We start from the raw sequence: 17,434 nt of genomic DNA on the forward strand, positions 1-17,434 counted from the left end.
GGCCCTGGGCATATAGCCATGAGCATGGTACACTCACTCCCTGTCCACACCGAGCTTCTAGTCTAATGAGAGACAGATAATAAATAATAAAACCCTTTTAGATTCCAGTAAGTATCATGAAGAAAATAAAACAGGCTGAGATGTTGGAGAGAAACTGAAGACAGTGATGGAGTGGGGAGGGGGGGTACGTTCCCTTAGATCACGTGGTCATAAAGACCTCTCCAAAGAAATGAAATTTGAGCTGACTCCAGAAGGATGAGAAGGAGTCATCCTTGCAAAGAACAGACGAAAGAAGGTGCCAGTCCTGAGACTGGAAAGGGACTGATTTATTTAAGGAACAGGAAGGAGGCCAGTGTGGCTGAAGTGGCGGGGCCATGGGGAGAGGGGTTGGGCGGAAGCACAAGCTTCGTAAGAACAAGGAGTAGGGGGTCTCCCCTGAGCACATTCTCCAAAAGTGGTAGAGAGAGAAGCTCAAGACAGGTTTGTTTCGGGAGGAGCAAAGTTTCAATTCAGTACAACAATGTATTCACGCCTACTGTGTTCCAGTCGCTTCAGCTAAAAACAGAGTTCAGGACTTTTCTATTTTCTAGACTCCAAGTCCATCCCTCAGCTTGCCCCATCATTCTTTTCCTCTTTGCCCCTCCCCCTCCAAATCTCTCTGTCCAGTGTGTGCCCCGAGACTCATCCCCCATGTCTGGCAGCTGCCCCAGTCACCCCCTGCTCAGCCCACCCTTCTGCAGCTGCTTTTGTCTTGGGAAGAGTAAAGGGGACGGTTTAAAGGAGCATGGGGGTAACCCCTGAAGGGAGCAGGGAAGGCCCGGCCGGGGCTCCGGATGGGCAGGGAAGACCACAGGCCTGGGGACCATTCCCCAAATGGCCCCTGCAGAGGGTTGTCGAGGTCCCCGGAGCCAGGCGAGTCCATTGGGAAGAACGGTGACCACAGAAAGGCTGACAGCGGGAGGGGCACGCCGTGATTGAAAGGTGCCACCTGTCAAGTCTTCAAGGGAAATCCGAGCCTCCTAGTCCAGGGCATGGTGTTGTACCAACAGGATAGTAAACAATGCTTGGGGTGGGGGGGCAGTCTGAGCCTTATGAGGTGTGGGGGGAGGTTGGAGGAGCGGGGGAGGGGCGGGACGGAGGAGCTGGGGGCTAGAAGCTGCCTAGGCTTAAAGGCAGCCCGGAAGCGAGGCCCAGAAGCTGGAGGAAGGAGCCACTCTCAAGCCCAGGCCAGGCCCCACAGGTAGGAGAAGTCCTGGACCCTTTCTAAGAGTCCTGTCCCCGGCTGCCAACCCCAACTACCACCTTCCAATGCCCAGAGACTTCAAGCAGGTCCCTGCAGTTGGAAAAGCCCAGGCTCCTTTCTAATTCTCTCCACTGCTCTCTGCGGACTCTCTCTAGATCCCAGGGGTTAGGGACACAGCCCTGGGGGGCTGTGCCACCTGAGATCATCTACACGGCAGCCTGTAGGTGGCCATCCATGAGGAGGCCCTTGCAGGGGCAGAATGGGCCTTGGGTGTCTCACCTGTCCAGTTGGGTTGGGAGGTAGACTCTAAGCAGCTGAGAATGGTCTCCCCAAGGGACAGTCCCTGGCTGGGGTAGGGGGAAGTGGATGCCTCAGGGTCACCGGAAGCCAGACTGGTGGCAGGGGATGGTAAAGGCATCAGCAGAACTATCAAGTGTGGCCTGTACTACTTGGGCTTGGAACTCGAGCTCCTGGGTTCTTTTCCTCCCGCTCTGCCCAGAGAAACAGGAAGAGGGAGTGGGGAGCTGTCTGCTGTACTGCTTTGGACATGAAACAGGGATGCCTGGGAGGCTTCCTGGGAAAGGAAGGAGGAGGAAACTACAGTGTAAGTAGGGAAAGAGGAGGTCCCTGGGTAGCGCAAATGATTTGCTCTACTAACCGGAAGGTTGGTGGATCGAACCCACACAGTGGCACCACGGAAGAAAGGCCTGGCAATCTGATTCTGTAAAGATTACAGCCAAGGTACGGGGGGAAGAAGGGAAGGAGGGGGACAAACTTTCATGAAGGGCCTACTGTGTGCCTAGAAGAAAGAGCTGAACTCCTCAGCATATCTGACTGCCCTTCCCCCACCAGAGGTGTGCCCCTCACTCTGGGCTGGGCCATTGAAGGGACACTGAGCTCAGGAGCTGGTTGGGAGCAGCATCGTTGGTATGGGCACTGGACTGGGAGTCAGGAGACCTGGGTTCTAGGTATGGTTTGGCCATTTAATTATTGTCCTATGACTTAAGAGACTTAAACTCTCTGAGTCTCGAATTCCTAATCTGTAAAACGGGACCAGTAACGTCTATTCTACTCAGAAGAAAGTCCTGACGATCTGCTTCAGAAAAATCAGCCATTGAAAACTCTCTGGAGCACAGTTCTGCTCTGACACACATGGGGTTGCCACAAGTCGGAGTCGACTCAATGGTAACTGGAAACACCTATTCTGAACGGTTAACGTGAAGACTGGCTGAGGTAAAGCGGGGCACTGCACAGTAAGCTGTGAACTGCTGTGGAATTGTTAATTCTAGGGTTGGCGGTGGTGTCCTGGTTTCTCAGCATTCTGAGATACTTCACTCCTTGTCTATTTATGACAAGCCTGGAGGGTGGGAAGCAGAGATGATGAAAACACAAGGTGTCTGAGAGAGAGAGTGTGTGAGCGTGTATGCATATGTGTGTATACACCTTCCCCTCTACCACCCCAAATGTGTGGTGCGTAGATGGACAGAAATTTAGGAGAGGGAGAGATGGCTGGAGCACTCAGCCACATCCCAGCCAAGTACTATCACACTCTGAGGTATAAAAAGGGTTTGTTATCATCTTGCTGGCGTTCAGTTCCCTCTGCCTGGTCTCACCAACTAAATGCCCTTGAGGCCATGTCAGGATGTTACCCTGGGACAGGGCTGGGCAGAGGGCAGACCTACCCCATGGGAGCTGATGCCAGCCACACTGAGACAGTACGCCCTCGTGCCAGGCGCTCGTCTAAACACCTTCTATGCATTTGCTTCCTTAGTCCTCCACTGCCCTAGATCTAGAGCGATCCAGACCTTGCAGTGGGAACTGGAGCGCGAGAGGCAAAGGGACGTTCTCAGGTCTCAGGTGAGTGGTCCAGTGAGTGAGTGGAAGGCCAGTTCCATGTCCTCCTGGTTCCCTGGCCCCTTGCTAAGATGCAATTCATCTCCCAGGCTGATTTTTTTTCTCTTACCTTCATATATTGCTGGACCTGCTGAACTACAAAGGGTGTCTTAGTTTCTTGGTGCTGCTATCACAGAAATACCACCAGTGGTTGGCTTTAATGAACAGAAATTTATTTTCTCAGTTAGAAGGCTGGAAGTCCAAATTCAGGGCACTGGCTCTAGAGGAAGGCTCTCTGTCCATTCTGGGGTAAAATCCTTGCCTCAACTTCTCTAACTGGCCATCCTTAGAGACCCTTGGCTTGCAGGGCGGTTGGCTTCCATCGTTTTCAGATGGTGTTGGTCTTCCCCCCGTGTCTGCTTTCTTCTAAGCCTAATCTGCTCCTTTATATCTCAGAAGTGCTTGGTTTAAAACAGACCCAACACTGATACTGCCTGAATAACGTAACAGAGAAAACCCTATTCCCAAATGGGGTTACATCCACAGGCATAGGAGTTAGGATTTACAACACATATTTGTGGGGTGGGGGAAACAATTCAAGCCGTGACAAAGGGACAGTGTGAGCACTTTCCCAAACCCCAGCCTGTTTTCTAAGAAATGGTATGGGTAGTGAATCCAGGAACTGCAGGACTCTGGTCTAGGGGCAGGGAGACCCGAGCGGGCAGCAGAAACAGAGCCCTGTCTCTCATCTGCCTATCCTCCTGCCTCCCGTCCTCTGTCCCAATTACCCAGGTGCCCTGGGTACTGTCACTAAGAAAAATGGCATTGCCAAGGCAAGAGATATTTTTAGCCAGTGACAGGAGTGTCCACGTCTCTGTCCTCCTGAGTCACACCTTGAACCCTATTTGGGGATTGTTTTCTTTGTAATCAGACCCCTAAGAAGGGCAGGGGGATGGAGTGGCCCTGTCCCTGGCACCCACCTGTTTGTGTAGATCCGACAGTATGTATAGGACTTCTGTAGGAAACAGCAAGTTGAGGTGCCATAGCCCTCCCCTCCCCTGGGGCCGCTGGAGGGTCAGATTCCCCTGCCTAGGTCAGGGAAAAAATGCTTCCATTCTTCACCAAAGGAAACTCTTCCCTGCCCAGGCCCACTGTTTCCAAGAACCCCAGGCTGGCCAAGCTGACAGAACCCCACACACTAGCTGGCCCCGAGTTTCCCAGATTTCAGGTGATTTTACACCACCATGATTGAGCTACATCTGTGCCACCTGTACTTGGATTTCCTGAAGTCATTCCTTCGGATTCACTTATTTTTAAATTCAATAAATTTATTTTTAAAAGACACTTTAGATTGCTATTGGAAATCGAAACTCGGTATCACTTGCCGGAAATAGAAGGCAACTGTAAAAATAAACACAATAGAAACAAAGAGTGTTGTTAGATTCTATCTAGATATTTCACTCCTGCCTACTTTGGGCTCTGAGCCCAAGGCAGGCTGTCTCCCCTAAAAGGGGAGAGTAGCAATTGCTCCACAGGTGTTAGAGGCACGCTGGTATCAAATTGTGACCACCTGTTGGTTTAATCAGAAGGAATGCAAAATCATCAGAAAGGCGTTATGCGATCCAATGTTCTTTAAAGACAAAGCTGTAGCTTACGCAGGGCCTTTAGGTGAACATTGTCTAACATTAAGTCAACATAGACCAACTCTCCCACCTTTTGGGAAGCAAGGCTCTTTCTCTTTGTTTTACCCCAGTTAAAGATGCTCGGTCCCATGTCCAAGTAGCGCAGGAGTCAGGACCGAACCCCAGGCCTCCTGACCCCCAGACCAGTACTCGTTGAGATCGGGCATGACCAGGCCTGCTTGTCTTCTCTTTCTAGAGATGGAGCAGAAGGAAGGGAAGACCTTGGAGGACAAGACCACCGTCTCCCCAACTGCAGAGGACCCTGGGACCCTGGGAAGTGGAGCCTCTGCAGAGGCGGGCAAAGGCACAGCTGGAAAGACTGTCCAAGAAAATGCACCAGCTGAGGATGGCATCTCAGCTCAATTCCAGGGAGAAGCAAATGGGTTAGATGAGGCCAAGGTGGAATCCAAAGGGGAGGCCAAGGCTGAACTTAAAAAGGAAGACGGCGGGAAGGAAGAGACCACAGGGGCCTCTCAGGAGAAGGCTGACAGGAAAGAGGAGCCCAAATCTGAACTCAAGGAGGCTGGGGAAAAAAAAGAGGCTATGTTGGCCTCTGAGAAGCTGAAGGCTGATAAGAAAGAAGCCAAGCCTGAATCTAGGGAGAAAGCTGACGTGGATGATCAGGCCAAGGCTGAACCGAAGCAGGCTGCTGGCAAGGAGAAGGCCAAGGCTGAACCCAAGGAGGCTGATGGGAAGGAGGTAGCTGTGAAGACCCCTGAGGAGGAGAGTGAAAAGATGGAAGAGCCCAAGGCTGAACCCAAGGAGGAGGCTGGTGGGAAAGAGGCCAAGATGGAATCTCAGAAGAAGGCTGTTGTGAACGATGAGGCTAAAGCTGAACCTCAGGAGGTTGATGGGAAAGAGGAGGCCAAAAGGGATGCCAAGGAGGAGGTGAGTGAGGCAGAGGAGAGGGAGGAGGCCCCATGAAGTGGGGAAGCAGCCATGTCTCCTGACCCTGGGGAGCAAACCTCCCTACCTTACTCCCTTGGGAAAGTCCAGGCCTCCTCACCACTGGTATCAGGTGACTCGGGTGGGGACGGTGGGGGACAGGGATGAAGCACTGTGGCTTAGGCTGCCTTTAGAGCTTTCTGGGACAGGTGCTTGTGTGACCATGTTCGTTTCAGGAATCTGGGGGTGCCAATGAAGAGCAGGACCAGTATGTGGAGGGAGAACCAGAGGAAGGGGCAGGGGTGGTCCCCAGCTCCCCCGAGGAGTGGCCTGAGGGCCTCACAGAGGAGGGCCATGGCCTCAGCCCTGGTGAGTGGGAGCCCAGGGGGCCCATGGGTGCTGCAGGGGCAACCCTAGGGGAGTGGGGGGAGGGGATTCAGAGAGCTTGCCATGGGTAACCCCAGCGTCGCTTCCTCCTGCTCCTTTCCTCCAGATGGGGTGGGCCCAGATGTGGAAGCTTCCGGAGAGACCAGTCCTTCTGCCAGGTAATATCAACCTCCAGGGATCCAGCTCCAACTCCCCCTACCACCCACTCCCTTCAAAGTCTACCATCACCTCAGCCTGCCCTTCCCCTCCAGCACCTGATCTCGAGATATTCCAGGATTCCTGCACTCAGCCCCCTATGCCAGCGCAGAGCTCAGGGAATCAAAGGAGCCAGAAGTAGGAGGGAGTGTGGAGGACACCTGGCCCACTTCCCACTCCACTGCTGAAGTCTCCTCCCTGGGAATTACATATCTTGCAGCTCAGCCTGCTTCCATGGTGTCAGCATCATCCATAAGAGCATGATCAGAAAGCCTGAGTTTGGACAATGGCTCTGCCACTTACCTGCTGTGTGACCTTGGCCATGCCACTTAACCTCTTCTCATCTATGAAGTGGGCATAATAATTGTACCTATCTTAGCAGATTGTTCTGAGGCTTAAACGATGTGATGTGTGCAAAGCACTTAGCATAAGGCCTGGTGCACGGTAAACCAAAAAACCCGTTGCCGTCAAGTCAATTCTGACTCACAGTGACCCTATAGGACAGAGTAGAACTGCCCCATAGGGTTTCCAAGGAGCTGCTCGTGGATTCGAACCGCCAGCCTTTTGGTTAGCAGCCCATAGCTCTTAACCAGTTACTCTTGCCATTGCACAACTTCAGTCATTAGAAGAATCTTCCTTTATTCTGAGCAGAAATCAAACTCCTTGTCACCTACTTTCTCAGGGAAAGATAAACCAAACAAAACCAACCAGTTGCTGTTGAGTTGACTCTGATTCATGGCAACCCCACGTGTGCAGAGCGGAACTGTGCTCCACAGGGTTTTCATGGCTGTGACCTCTCAGAAACAGATCGCCAAGCCTTTCTTCCAAGTGCCTCTGGGTGGGTTCAAACCACCAAGCTTTGGATTAGTAGCTCAGCGCTTAATCATTTGTGCCACCCAGGGACTCCTAGGGAATGATAAGCAGTGAATATTCACTGGACACTTATGCAGCTTTGTGGCAAGCAAGCTGGGTGCTTTATATTCACCTCCTCATGCGGCCATTAGAACCATCTTGTCTGAGAGGTTTTCTTGTCCCCATTTTACAGATGAGGAAGCTGAGGCTCAGAGAAGTGATGTGACAGTCCCAAGATCACACAGCAAATAAGAGGCAAAGGCAGAATTTAAACTCAGGTCAGCCCTCAGACTTGTCCTAGTTCTGTTCAACATCCCCACCAGATCCTGGAGGTTAGGACTGGCATCATCCTTCTCAGCCCTCTCCCAGTGCCTGGTGCAGAACTGATGAGTGCCAAGTGTGGGAGACACACTGCACATGTCCCTTTAGACTGCAGTGACCCCCAGCCCCCTATCCCTCTCTGTACCATGTAGGAGCTGCTCCCAGCCCCTCTCTCCTGTCTTTGGACTCTTCCACGTAGTGAGTCTTCTCCCAGTGATGTGCCCCAGAGTCCCACGGAGCCCCCTCCCCTGGTGGAGAAAAAGAAGGAGAAGGCCCCGGAGCGCAGGGTGTCAGCCCCTACCCGGCCCCGGGGGCCCCGTGCACAGAACCGCAAAGCCATCGTGGACAAGTTTGGCGGGTAGGACGCAGGCCAGAGCTGGCTGGGCTCTCCCTGGGAACCAGGATGGGAGGAGGTCTGAGGGGCGGTGGAAGAACCCAGGCTAGGGTGGGGGCCTGACATCTGGGGGCTCCTTCCCAACCTGGCCCTCTCTGGCCTAACCATCTACACGCTTGCCCTCACAGGGCAGCCTCAGGCCCCACGGCCCTGTTCCGGAACACAAAGGAAGCAGGGGTAGCCATTGGCGGGGTCAAAAACATGCTCTTGGAGTGGTGCCGGGCCATGACAAGGAAATACGAGGTGGGCAAGGGACCCTTCCCAGGGCAGCAGTGCCGTGCGGTGGGGGGTCTGAGTGGTGAAAGCCCAGAGGTGGGAGGGTGGGAAGGGGGCCAAGTCCCAGCTTCCCAGGCCCTCTGGCCAGAAGTTCACATAGCCCCTCTGCGCCCTGCCCGCCCGCCATGTCGCCCGTAGCATGTGGATATCCAGAACTTCTCCTCCAGCTGGAGCAGTGGCATGGCCTTCTGCGCCCTCATCCACAAGTTCTTCCCTGATGCCTTCGACTACACTGCACTGGACCCCACACAGCGCCGGCACAACTTCACCCTGGCCTTCTCCACCGCTGAGTAAGCCAAGGAGTGGCAGGGCAGGGTGGGAGCTCAGGGCACCCCAAGATGAGGGCTGTTTTACAGGGGTGGAGAGTGGAGTAGTTAGATTGGTGTGACGGCCACGCATTCATTTATCCAACAAAAATTAGTGAGCACCAGGTGCTGTTTCAGGCCCGGGGGATAAAGCAGCGGGTGAAATAGACAAAATCCCTGCTCTCCCGTGGCTAACATTCTAAAGGAAGAGACAGATCATAAATGCATACAAACCAGTTGTGGTCACGTTGACTCAGACTCATAGCAACCCCATGTGTGCCAAAGCAGAATTGTGGTCCACAGTGTTTTCAATGGCTGTATTTTTCGAAAGCAGATCACCAACCCTCTCTTCCGACGTGCCTCGGGGTAGACTCAAACCTCCACCCTTTTGGTCGGTAGCCGAATGCTTAAGCATTTGTACCACCCAGCAACTCGAAACACACAAATAGATATTACATATAATGCCAGGTGGTGATAGGTGCTATAAAGAAAAATTAGGCGGAGTAAGGGATGGAAGAGAGGCTGGCCTGCAGTTTTGGGTAGGGTGGTTGCAAAGATTTGGGATCAGATTCTGACTCTCCCATTTGTTAGCCGTGTGATCTTGGACAGGCTCCTTCACCTCTCTGAGCCTCCGTATTCTGATCTCTAAAATGGTAATGATGGTTCCTCTTTTGGGGAGTTATTGTGAGAATTAAGTAAAAGAATTAAGTAAAGCTACTATCATAGCGCCTAACCCACAGTAAGCACTTCCAAAAAATCTTTCCTGCCATTACATCATAAGGAATGATGTCAGTTATAAGCGTGGTACAAACAGTTAACCAGTTTGGTGTGAAGATGAAGTGTGAGGAGTAAGGGGGCCCCTTCCACAGCCATCATACCTCACTGCCCCTGTTCCAGAACCCTCCTCTGATCCCATGGAGTCCTGGGATAAGAGGAGGGAGTGCATGGTGCTGGAGCCCCCAGTGGGCTCCATCAGCTGTGCTGCTGGTGGGAGTCCTTCCCTAAGCCCAGTCTCGATGGGAATGAAGAGTTTGCCTCTTCCATGTAGGGTACAGCACCCCAACCTGCACCCAGGAGCTGGCCACTGCATTGGCTGTAGAGTGCCTATCTCATTCTTCAGACCTCTCCAGCCTGCACCCCTCCCCCAGCCCCTAGGCCAGGCCAGCTGTCTCTGCCCAGGTGAGGATTCCACTGGAGCCCTGGCTTCTCCTACTGCCAGCACCCACAGCTGGCTTCAGAGCCTGCTGAGACCCAGCTTCAGAGCGCAGGTGCCAGAGGGGCCAGGCAGCCCTGGGGTTGAGTCCTGGCTGTGTCATTCACTTTGACCTTGGGCAAATCACCAAGACGCTCTGAGTCTCCAGTTCCCCTTTGGCTGGTTGAGGATGGAAAACCAAACCAAACCCGTTGCCGTCGAGTCGATTCTGACTTATAGCAACCCTACACGACAGAGTAGAACTGCCGCATAGCGTCTCCAAGGAATTGCTGGTAGATTCAAACTGCCAACCTTTTGGTTAACAGCTGAGTTCTTAACTACTGTGCCACCAGGGCTCCATGGCTGAGGATGAAAGGGAGGAGTAAATGAGACCATTCAAGGGGAAGCACCTGGCACGTGGGAGTGAGGACCTAACGTAGTTAGCTCCAATAATCACCAGGAGTAGCACAAGGCCCCAAAGGGCAGCAGGCAGGATTTATGTTACACAGAAGAGAACTTGTGCCAGGTTCCATGCAGTTCCTCAAACACACCAAGCACTCCTGCCACAGGGCCTTTACACATGCTGTTCAGTCTGTCTGGAATCCTCTTCCCCAGATATGCACATGACTCACTCTCTTAAAAGACCTTCCCTAAGTGCCCCATTAAAGAATAACAGACCCCTCTCTAACATAGGAACATACCCTGAAAAGTCCTGTACCGGATGGCTTCCCTGGGGGAGAGAGTCCCTGGGTGCCTCAAATGGTTAAGAGCTCAACTAATAGCCAAAAGGTTGGTGGTTTGAATCCACCCAGAGGCACCTTGGAAGACAGGCCAGGCAATCTGCTTCTGAAAGGTCACAGCCTTGAAAACCTTAAGGAGCAGTTCTACTTTGCACACATGGGGTCTCCATGAGTCAGAATCAACTCAACAGCAACTAACAACAACACAGCATCTATACTTACAGATGACTGCGCTGGCGAATTCTACCAAACATTCTAGAAGTGACTCCAATTCTTAAACTTCCCAAAAACTGAAGAGGAGGGAATGCTTCCTAACTCCTTCCCTGAGGTTAGCATTACCCCGATACAAAACCCAAAGACACCACAAGAAAACTACAAACCAATATCCCTTATGAATACACATGCAAAAATCCCCAACAAAATACTGCCAAAACAAATCCAAAAGAATATTAAAAGGATTATACATCATGACTAAGTAGGATTTATCCCAGGAATGCAAGGGTGGTTCAACATTAGAAAAGGAATCAATGTAATACACCACACAAGTAGAACAAAGACAAAGAACCACATGATCATCTCAATCGACACAGAAAAGGAGCATATATATCTGGCACCGTCTCCCTTCCCTGCCTTACTTTTCTCTGTGCCACCTCTCACCATCGGATGTACTGTTCAGTTCGCGTGTTTGTTTATTCTGTCTCCTGCCACGCACGAGAATGTTGTGCCAGGAGAGTAGGGAAGTTTGGTTTTGTTGTTCACTGCTGAATTCCCAGAGTGTCTGGTACATACTGTTATTGTTGTGGGGTGTCATCAAGTTGATTTCAACTCATAGAGACCCCTTGTGACAGAGGAGAACTCCCCATAGGGTTTTCTAGGTGATCTTTATAGAAGCAGATCACCAGGTCTTTCCCCTGCAGAGCCGCTGGCTGGGTTCAAACAACCAATCTTTCAGTTAGCAGATGAGCACTTAGCCATTGCACCACCAAGGCTCCTCTGGCACATAGCAGACCCTCAATATATACATGTAGACTGAATTAATGAAGCTCTGGAGATGCTGCAGCAGCAAGCCAGCACTCTGGCGAGGGTTGGATGACTGTCCTTTACATTTGTCCTGAGAAAGCTGGCCCTGGTTCCAGAGGACAGAGACACCTGCCTGTGGAAGTGGTAGGCTAATGTAGAACTAGGCCAGAGGGTCTTACTCCCACAGGAGGATGCACAGTGCAATGAAAACACAGCGTTTAGAGTCAGACCAGACTGGTTATGAGTCTTGACTCTGTTAGGACCTCAGTTACATCATGTGTGTAATGCGATGGTTGGCCTAGAGCATCTCCCAGCTCCAACATACATCATTCGATGGCTTTCATCCTCACTGGGCTGCCTCGCCCCTTCTGTTGGCTCCCACATCCTTCATCTTTGACTTCTGCTCCCCACCCACCCCTATCCTGCAGGAAACTGGCAGACTGTGCCCAGCTGCTGGAGGTGGATGACATGGTACGCCTCGTGGTGCCCGACTCCAAGTGCATCTACACCTACATCCAGGAGTTGTACCGCAGCCTTGTGCAGAAGGGACTGGTGAAGACCAAGAAGAAATGAGGTGCTGACCGACCCTAAGGGCAGAGGCAGGCAGGGCGCCCAGCTGACCAGCCTGAGGCCCCGAGGCTCAGTCTGCTCTAAGCAGGGCGCAGAGTTGAGCTTGGCAAGGGCAGGTATACCAGTCCGACCTGCATTAAAAGTACTTTTGTAAACCCGTCTGGCCCCTCTGTGCTCTCTCCCTACCGCCCCCCCGCCCCGGGAACCTGTCTCTTCTGGGATGATACATCCTGACCACAGGAGTTGGTTTCCTCAGCCACCATCTGGTTCGATCTTCTCAACAACTGTCCAAGGTGTTTGGAAAGAAAATAGCCCAGTGGGTGGGAGTTGGACAGTGGGAGTCAGGCAGATCTGGGTCCCACCACTAACCAGCTGTGTGGCCTTGGGCAAGTGGGTTAACCTCACTGAGCCTCCGTTGACAGTTCTGACAGTTCAACCTCGTGGAGGTGTTATGAGGATTAAATGAGAAAACGAAATAATAGGCCAAAATGGTCAATAAGTGGTGGCCAAAACTAAACAAAACCCCCAAACCTTACAGTTCGAGCCAGCAGTGGTGCTTTTCCCAATTCCCTTTTCCTCTTTCCACTTTCCATACTTCTCCCAGATCAAGGGATTCCCAGGCAGAAGCTCAAGCAGAAGTCTCTAGAAATCTCACCCAAACTGACCTAGCAGGGAATGGTTCCCTTGACTTGAATACGCGGCCACATCTGTCTCTTGAAAGCCAGCAGCTTCCAGGAGCTTCCAACAACTGCAACCAGAAAGTTCTTCCTTCAGTTTAAATTAATCCCTCCAACTATGGTGGAAGTTCTGGTTTGTGTTTTTCCATTGCTCACTGGAGATGAACCCGAGATGATTATGATTTCCTGCCGACAATCCTGTCTGCTTTACCGGCCTTTTGGAGCATGTGTGCTGATAAGAGCAGCTTGTGGGGTAAAAAAAAAATATATATATAGCCAGCTTTGCACAAGGCAGGAGGTGTGGACTCTGTACTGACTGGCGGTGTGTTGCTGTGTCCCATTAAGTCATTCCAACTCATAGCGACCCTATATGACAGAGTAGACCTGCCCCATAAGGCTTCCTAGGCGGTAATCTTTATGAGAACAGATTGACAGGTCTTTTATTCCACAGAGTCGCTGGTGGGTTTGAACCATGACCTTTCAGTTAGCAGCCGAACGGTTAACAATTGCGCCACCTGAGCTCCTTGATCAGCAGTGTGGTGGACCCAGGCAATCCACTGCAGCACTCTGGGCCTCAGTTGCCTCATCTATAAAATGGGGATGCTACCCTGTGGACCTTTCAAAGGCCCCTCTGGCCAAGGATGGCCCATTCTATCATAGCTAGCTTTCCCCACAGTGTTTAGGGTACACAAGTTTCAAGGCCAGGCAAGCTGTCAGCTCATGGGAAGCAGGGCTACACCATTATGAGATGGCAGCTAAGTCCTCCCTCCCCAGTCTTCGCTTGCTCACCCCACCCCCGCCATGAAATCATCCCACCCGCTCAATGAGGACTCAGCCGGATTGCAGAATTCCTCAGGACTTTCATGGCTATGCATTCCCATGGGTTTCCACGGCTCCCCTGGACTGGATGCTGGGAGGGGCACTGCTGAGCCCTGAGGCCTGGTCCCAGGCACTGGCAGCCTAATGGGTTCTGAAAGCAAGTAGTCAAGTGTCCAGAACAGAAGTGAGATTCTTACAGTTTGTGGTGCATCCATGGAAAGAAAAAGGCTTAACGCCTAAATCTGTGCATGTCTATCAGTAGTCAGTAGGCTGGGGGATTACAATCACTCAATCAGCAAATCATTCCATTGTAAATATGATTCCCTCCCCACGCCCCGCCTCCCACTCATCTGCTCCATTTCCTCCAGCCCCCTAATAATGCCTGGGTCCCAGGGGGATGCTAGTTGGCTACTGGGCTCATTCACTGCAGCTGGTTTGAACTCATCTCTCCAAAACTGAGGGACAGTGTGAGGGCAGGATTCCCACATCACAGAGTGCTGGAGGAGGACTGGCCTGCAACTCTGCAAACCTCAACTCCCCTGGATCTGTGGGCAGGAAAGGGAGTGGGGAGGGGCACACCTGTGGCCAGGTGAGCCTGGGAGGGGATCCACACACCATACACACACCTGGGGGCCCCCCACCCAACCCCAAACAAACAACTAACAACCTAGGAAGGAAAGAACAGGCAGGGAATGAGGGCCCAGACCCGCAGTCCATGAGGTGTGTCTGTCCACCATGCCAACAGGACCCAGAGCACAGAAGGGTCAGGTTTAGGTGGGCCGCTCCACTCCAAAGAGAAGGGTGAACTTTTCGGCATTCTCATTGAACTGCTTTGGGTTCTGTGCCAGCAGGTCAGCAAGATCCACCCGCAGAGGCTGATCTAGTTCCGGTTTATTCACCAGCACGTTGAGGACCTCCAAGACTGGGGAGAGAAGCCAGATCAGAACATCAGGGTGCAGGAAAAAACTCCAGGGAGGGAGGCTATGGCTGCCCACTCCCAGATCCCCAGAAACACCATATGCACTCCTTGGGGTCCCCAAGAAGGCTCATCTCATCTCTCTTGTTGTTAGCTGCTGTCAGGTCAAATCCGACTCACAGCGACCCGTGTGTGCAGAGCAGAACTGTGCTCCACAGGGTTTTCATGACTGTGACCTTTCAGAAGCAGATCACTAGGTCTTACTTCTCAAGTGCCTCTGGGTGGGTTCAAACTGACAACCTTTTGGCTGGTAGTCGAACGCTTAACAGTTTGTGCCACCCAGGGGCTCCAGGATGACTCTACAACCAACCAAATGTCCCACTTGTCCCTTGGCTGATGATGCCTGAAGCTTTGACTGGTTCTACCAGTGGTTTTCAAACTACGGCTTCAGATGAGGGTGGATGAGATCAGTAGAGTTTCTGGGTCCCACCCCCATTTCAACAAGAACAACTCTGTTTTTCTCTGTTTTATAGTAGGATTCCAAATAAATTCTTATTTGGGAAAAAGGATTCTGTGGCTAAAGATTGAAAACCACTACTGCCCCGCTGGCTTTTAATCTTTCACAGATACTTTTGGGAACTTGGTGAAGGCAGTGGCCCATCTCCTGGGCATATGCACATATGCACATGCACAAACATACAGTTCTGAGACAAGAGTGCTTCACAGGCCCCCTGAAATTCACCCAAACAAGGATCTGCCAGGTTCCTGAGTTAAGAACTCCTGAGCTGGTCCCAAGGCAGGACAGATTAAGCTCATAGGTTTTAGAGTTGCGTTGCCCAATACAGTAACCACTAGTCATTCTATGGCTATCTAAACTTAAATAAATTAAAATTAAGTACAACTAAAAATTAAGTACATGTTTTGATCAAAGACTAATAGATGGCTCCTGATCAAAAGGAGGAAAAGTATGGAACAGAACTTTACACTCACTGGGAAACCGGATTTACTGGATCCATTGAGACTGGGGGAATACCTGAATCTAATGCCTGGAAATAACCTTTAAACTTTGAACTGAAACTATCTCAACAAGCCATAGTTAAACTAAACACCAGTTTAGGCCAATTAATAAAGAATGTTTGCCTCAAGCATAGCGCTCTTATAAAGAGTTAGTTATATGTGTGTAAACTGACAACAGTTCATCTAAAGCACAGATGAGAATTCTAAGGGGTACAGAGCCTAAATTAATGGTGATGAAACAATAGGAGTACAGACAGTGAGAATGGTGACACAATGTGAAATATATAAACCAATGTTATTGACCTGTTTATGTAGAAATTGTGAATGAATTTTGGTGCTGTATACTGCCACCAAAAATAAATAAAATCGATTTTTTTAAAATTCAGTTCAGACAGACACAAAAGGAGAAATATTATATGATCCCATTTATATGAAGTATCTTGAATAGGTAAATCCATCAAGACAAAAGAAAACTGGTGGTTAGCAGGGGATGGGAGAAGGGGGGGGATGGGAAAAAAGTCATCAATGTCTGTTATGGATTCAATTGTGTCCCCAAAAAATGTTTGTCAACTTGGCCACGCCATGATTCTCAGTATTGTATGGTTATCCTCCATTTTGTGATCTGATGTCACTACCTATGTGTTGTAAATCCTAACCTCTATGATGTTAATCAGGTAGGATTAAAATGCAGTTATGTTAATAAGGCAGGACACAATCTACAGGATTAGGTTGTATCTTGAGTCAATCTCTTCTGAGATATAAAAGAGAGAACCAAGCAGAGAGGAGAGAGACCTCACTATCACCAAGCAAGAAGAGCCAGGAGCAGAGCACATCCTTAGGACCTGGGGTCTCTGCGCAGAGAATTTCCTAGACCAGGGGAAGACTGATGACCAGGACCATCTGCCAGAGCCAAAAGAGACAGAAAGCCTTCCCCTGGAGCTGGTGCCCTGAATTTGGACTTCTAGCCTCCTAGACTGTGAGAGAATAAACTTCTGTTTGTTAAAGCCATCCACTTTGGTATTTCTGTTATAGCAGCACTAGTTTCCACTTAAAATTGGTAAATAGTACTTTATGTTAAAAAAAGATACATCAGTAATCAAATAATGCATGAACTTTATTTAAGTCCTGATTTATAAAACAAAAACAACAACCATCACACCCAAAACAAGAAAGAAAAAAAGACAATTAGGAAAATGTGAATACTAATCGGATATTTGATAGTAAAGAACTATTAATTAAAAAAATAGGTATACATACAGAAATCAACATTCTTTGGTATTTACCAGAGATGGGAGGGGGATAGAAAGGGAGGGAGCATCACTCTCTAGGAAGTAGATACTTGGGATTTTTGGTGATGGGGAAGGAAATACAGAATGTGGGTGAAGTGTGCACAACTTAACGAAGGTAAACTATGAGAATAAGTAATACACAAGATTAAGGGATCTTATAGGTAAATGCTATAACATATACAATTTGGCAACAGCAGCAGTAACAACCCAAAAATACGTGAGTGGTTACACAGGCAGATACATATGTGTATTATATGTATAGCAAGGTGTATGTGTGTATATAAGTATGCGTATATAGGTGTACCTGTAAGCATAGATAAATACATATTTGTGTGTGTTGCACATGTATTCATATACATAATAAAGCACATAAGGGACATAGCAATGGTTACCTCCCAGCCATAACCAAACACCTCGTAGGATTGGTTTACTGAGTTTGAAGGCTTAGGACCATAGTCTCATGGGATAACTTGGTCAATTGCCACAACACAGTCTATAAAGTTTATGTGCTACATCATAGTTTGGTGAGTAGCATCTGGGGTCTTAAAAGCTTGTAAGCAGCCATCTAAGACACAACTATTGGTCTCCACTCATCTGGAGCAAAAGTGAAAGAATGAAATGAAAAGACTCCAAGAAGAATCTAGTCTACAGGACTAACAGTCCACACGAACCACAGCCTCAGCTATCCAGAGACCAGAAGAACTAGATGGTGCCCGGCTACCACTACTGACCATTTTGACCAGGGACACAATAGATGGTCCCAGATAGAATGGGAGGAAATTGTAGAACAAAACTCTAGTTCTTATTCAAAAAAAAAAAAA

General features: G+C 50.1%; 2 protein-coding genes across 2 annotated transcripts in view; one reads left to right on the plus strand and one right to left on the minus strand.

Moving 5' to 3' along the window:
* Window positions 1-4,956: 4,956 nt before the first annotated feature.
* On the plus strand, window positions 4,957-12,862 carry SMTNL1 (smoothelin like 1). The gene is given in 8 exon segments (XM_012559365.2): window positions 4,957-5,442; window positions 5,482-5,694; window positions 5,880-6,012; window positions 6,137-6,188; window positions 7,598-7,756; window positions 7,921-8,035; window positions 8,207-8,358; window positions 11,754-12,862. Coding segments are annotated over 8 exon segments (1,455 nt in total). The 3' UTR covers window positions 11,899-12,862.
* Window positions 12,863-12,990: 128 nt separating this feature from the next.
* UBE2L6 (ubiquitin conjugating enzyme E2 L6) overlaps window positions 12,991-17,434 on the minus strand; it is a 31,749-nt gene continuing 27,305 nt past the window's right edge. Inside the window, exon 4 of the mRNA XM_004389189.2 lies at window positions 12,991-14,313. Within this exon, the coding sequence (XP_004389246.1) occupies window positions 14,162-14,313 (152 nt within the window). The 3' untranslated portion in view covers window positions 12,991-14,161. The remainder of the gene's footprint in view (window positions 14,314-17,434) is intronic.

The sequence above is a fragment of the Trichechus manatus genome, unplaced genomic scaffold, assembly GCF_000243295.1.
Source record: "Trichechus manatus latirostris isolate Lorelei unplaced genomic scaffold, TriManLat1.0 scaffold00236, whole genome shotgun sequence".
Classification (NCBI taxonomy): Eukaryota; Metazoa; Chordata; class Mammalia; order Sirenia; family Trichechidae; genus Trichechus; species Trichechus manatus.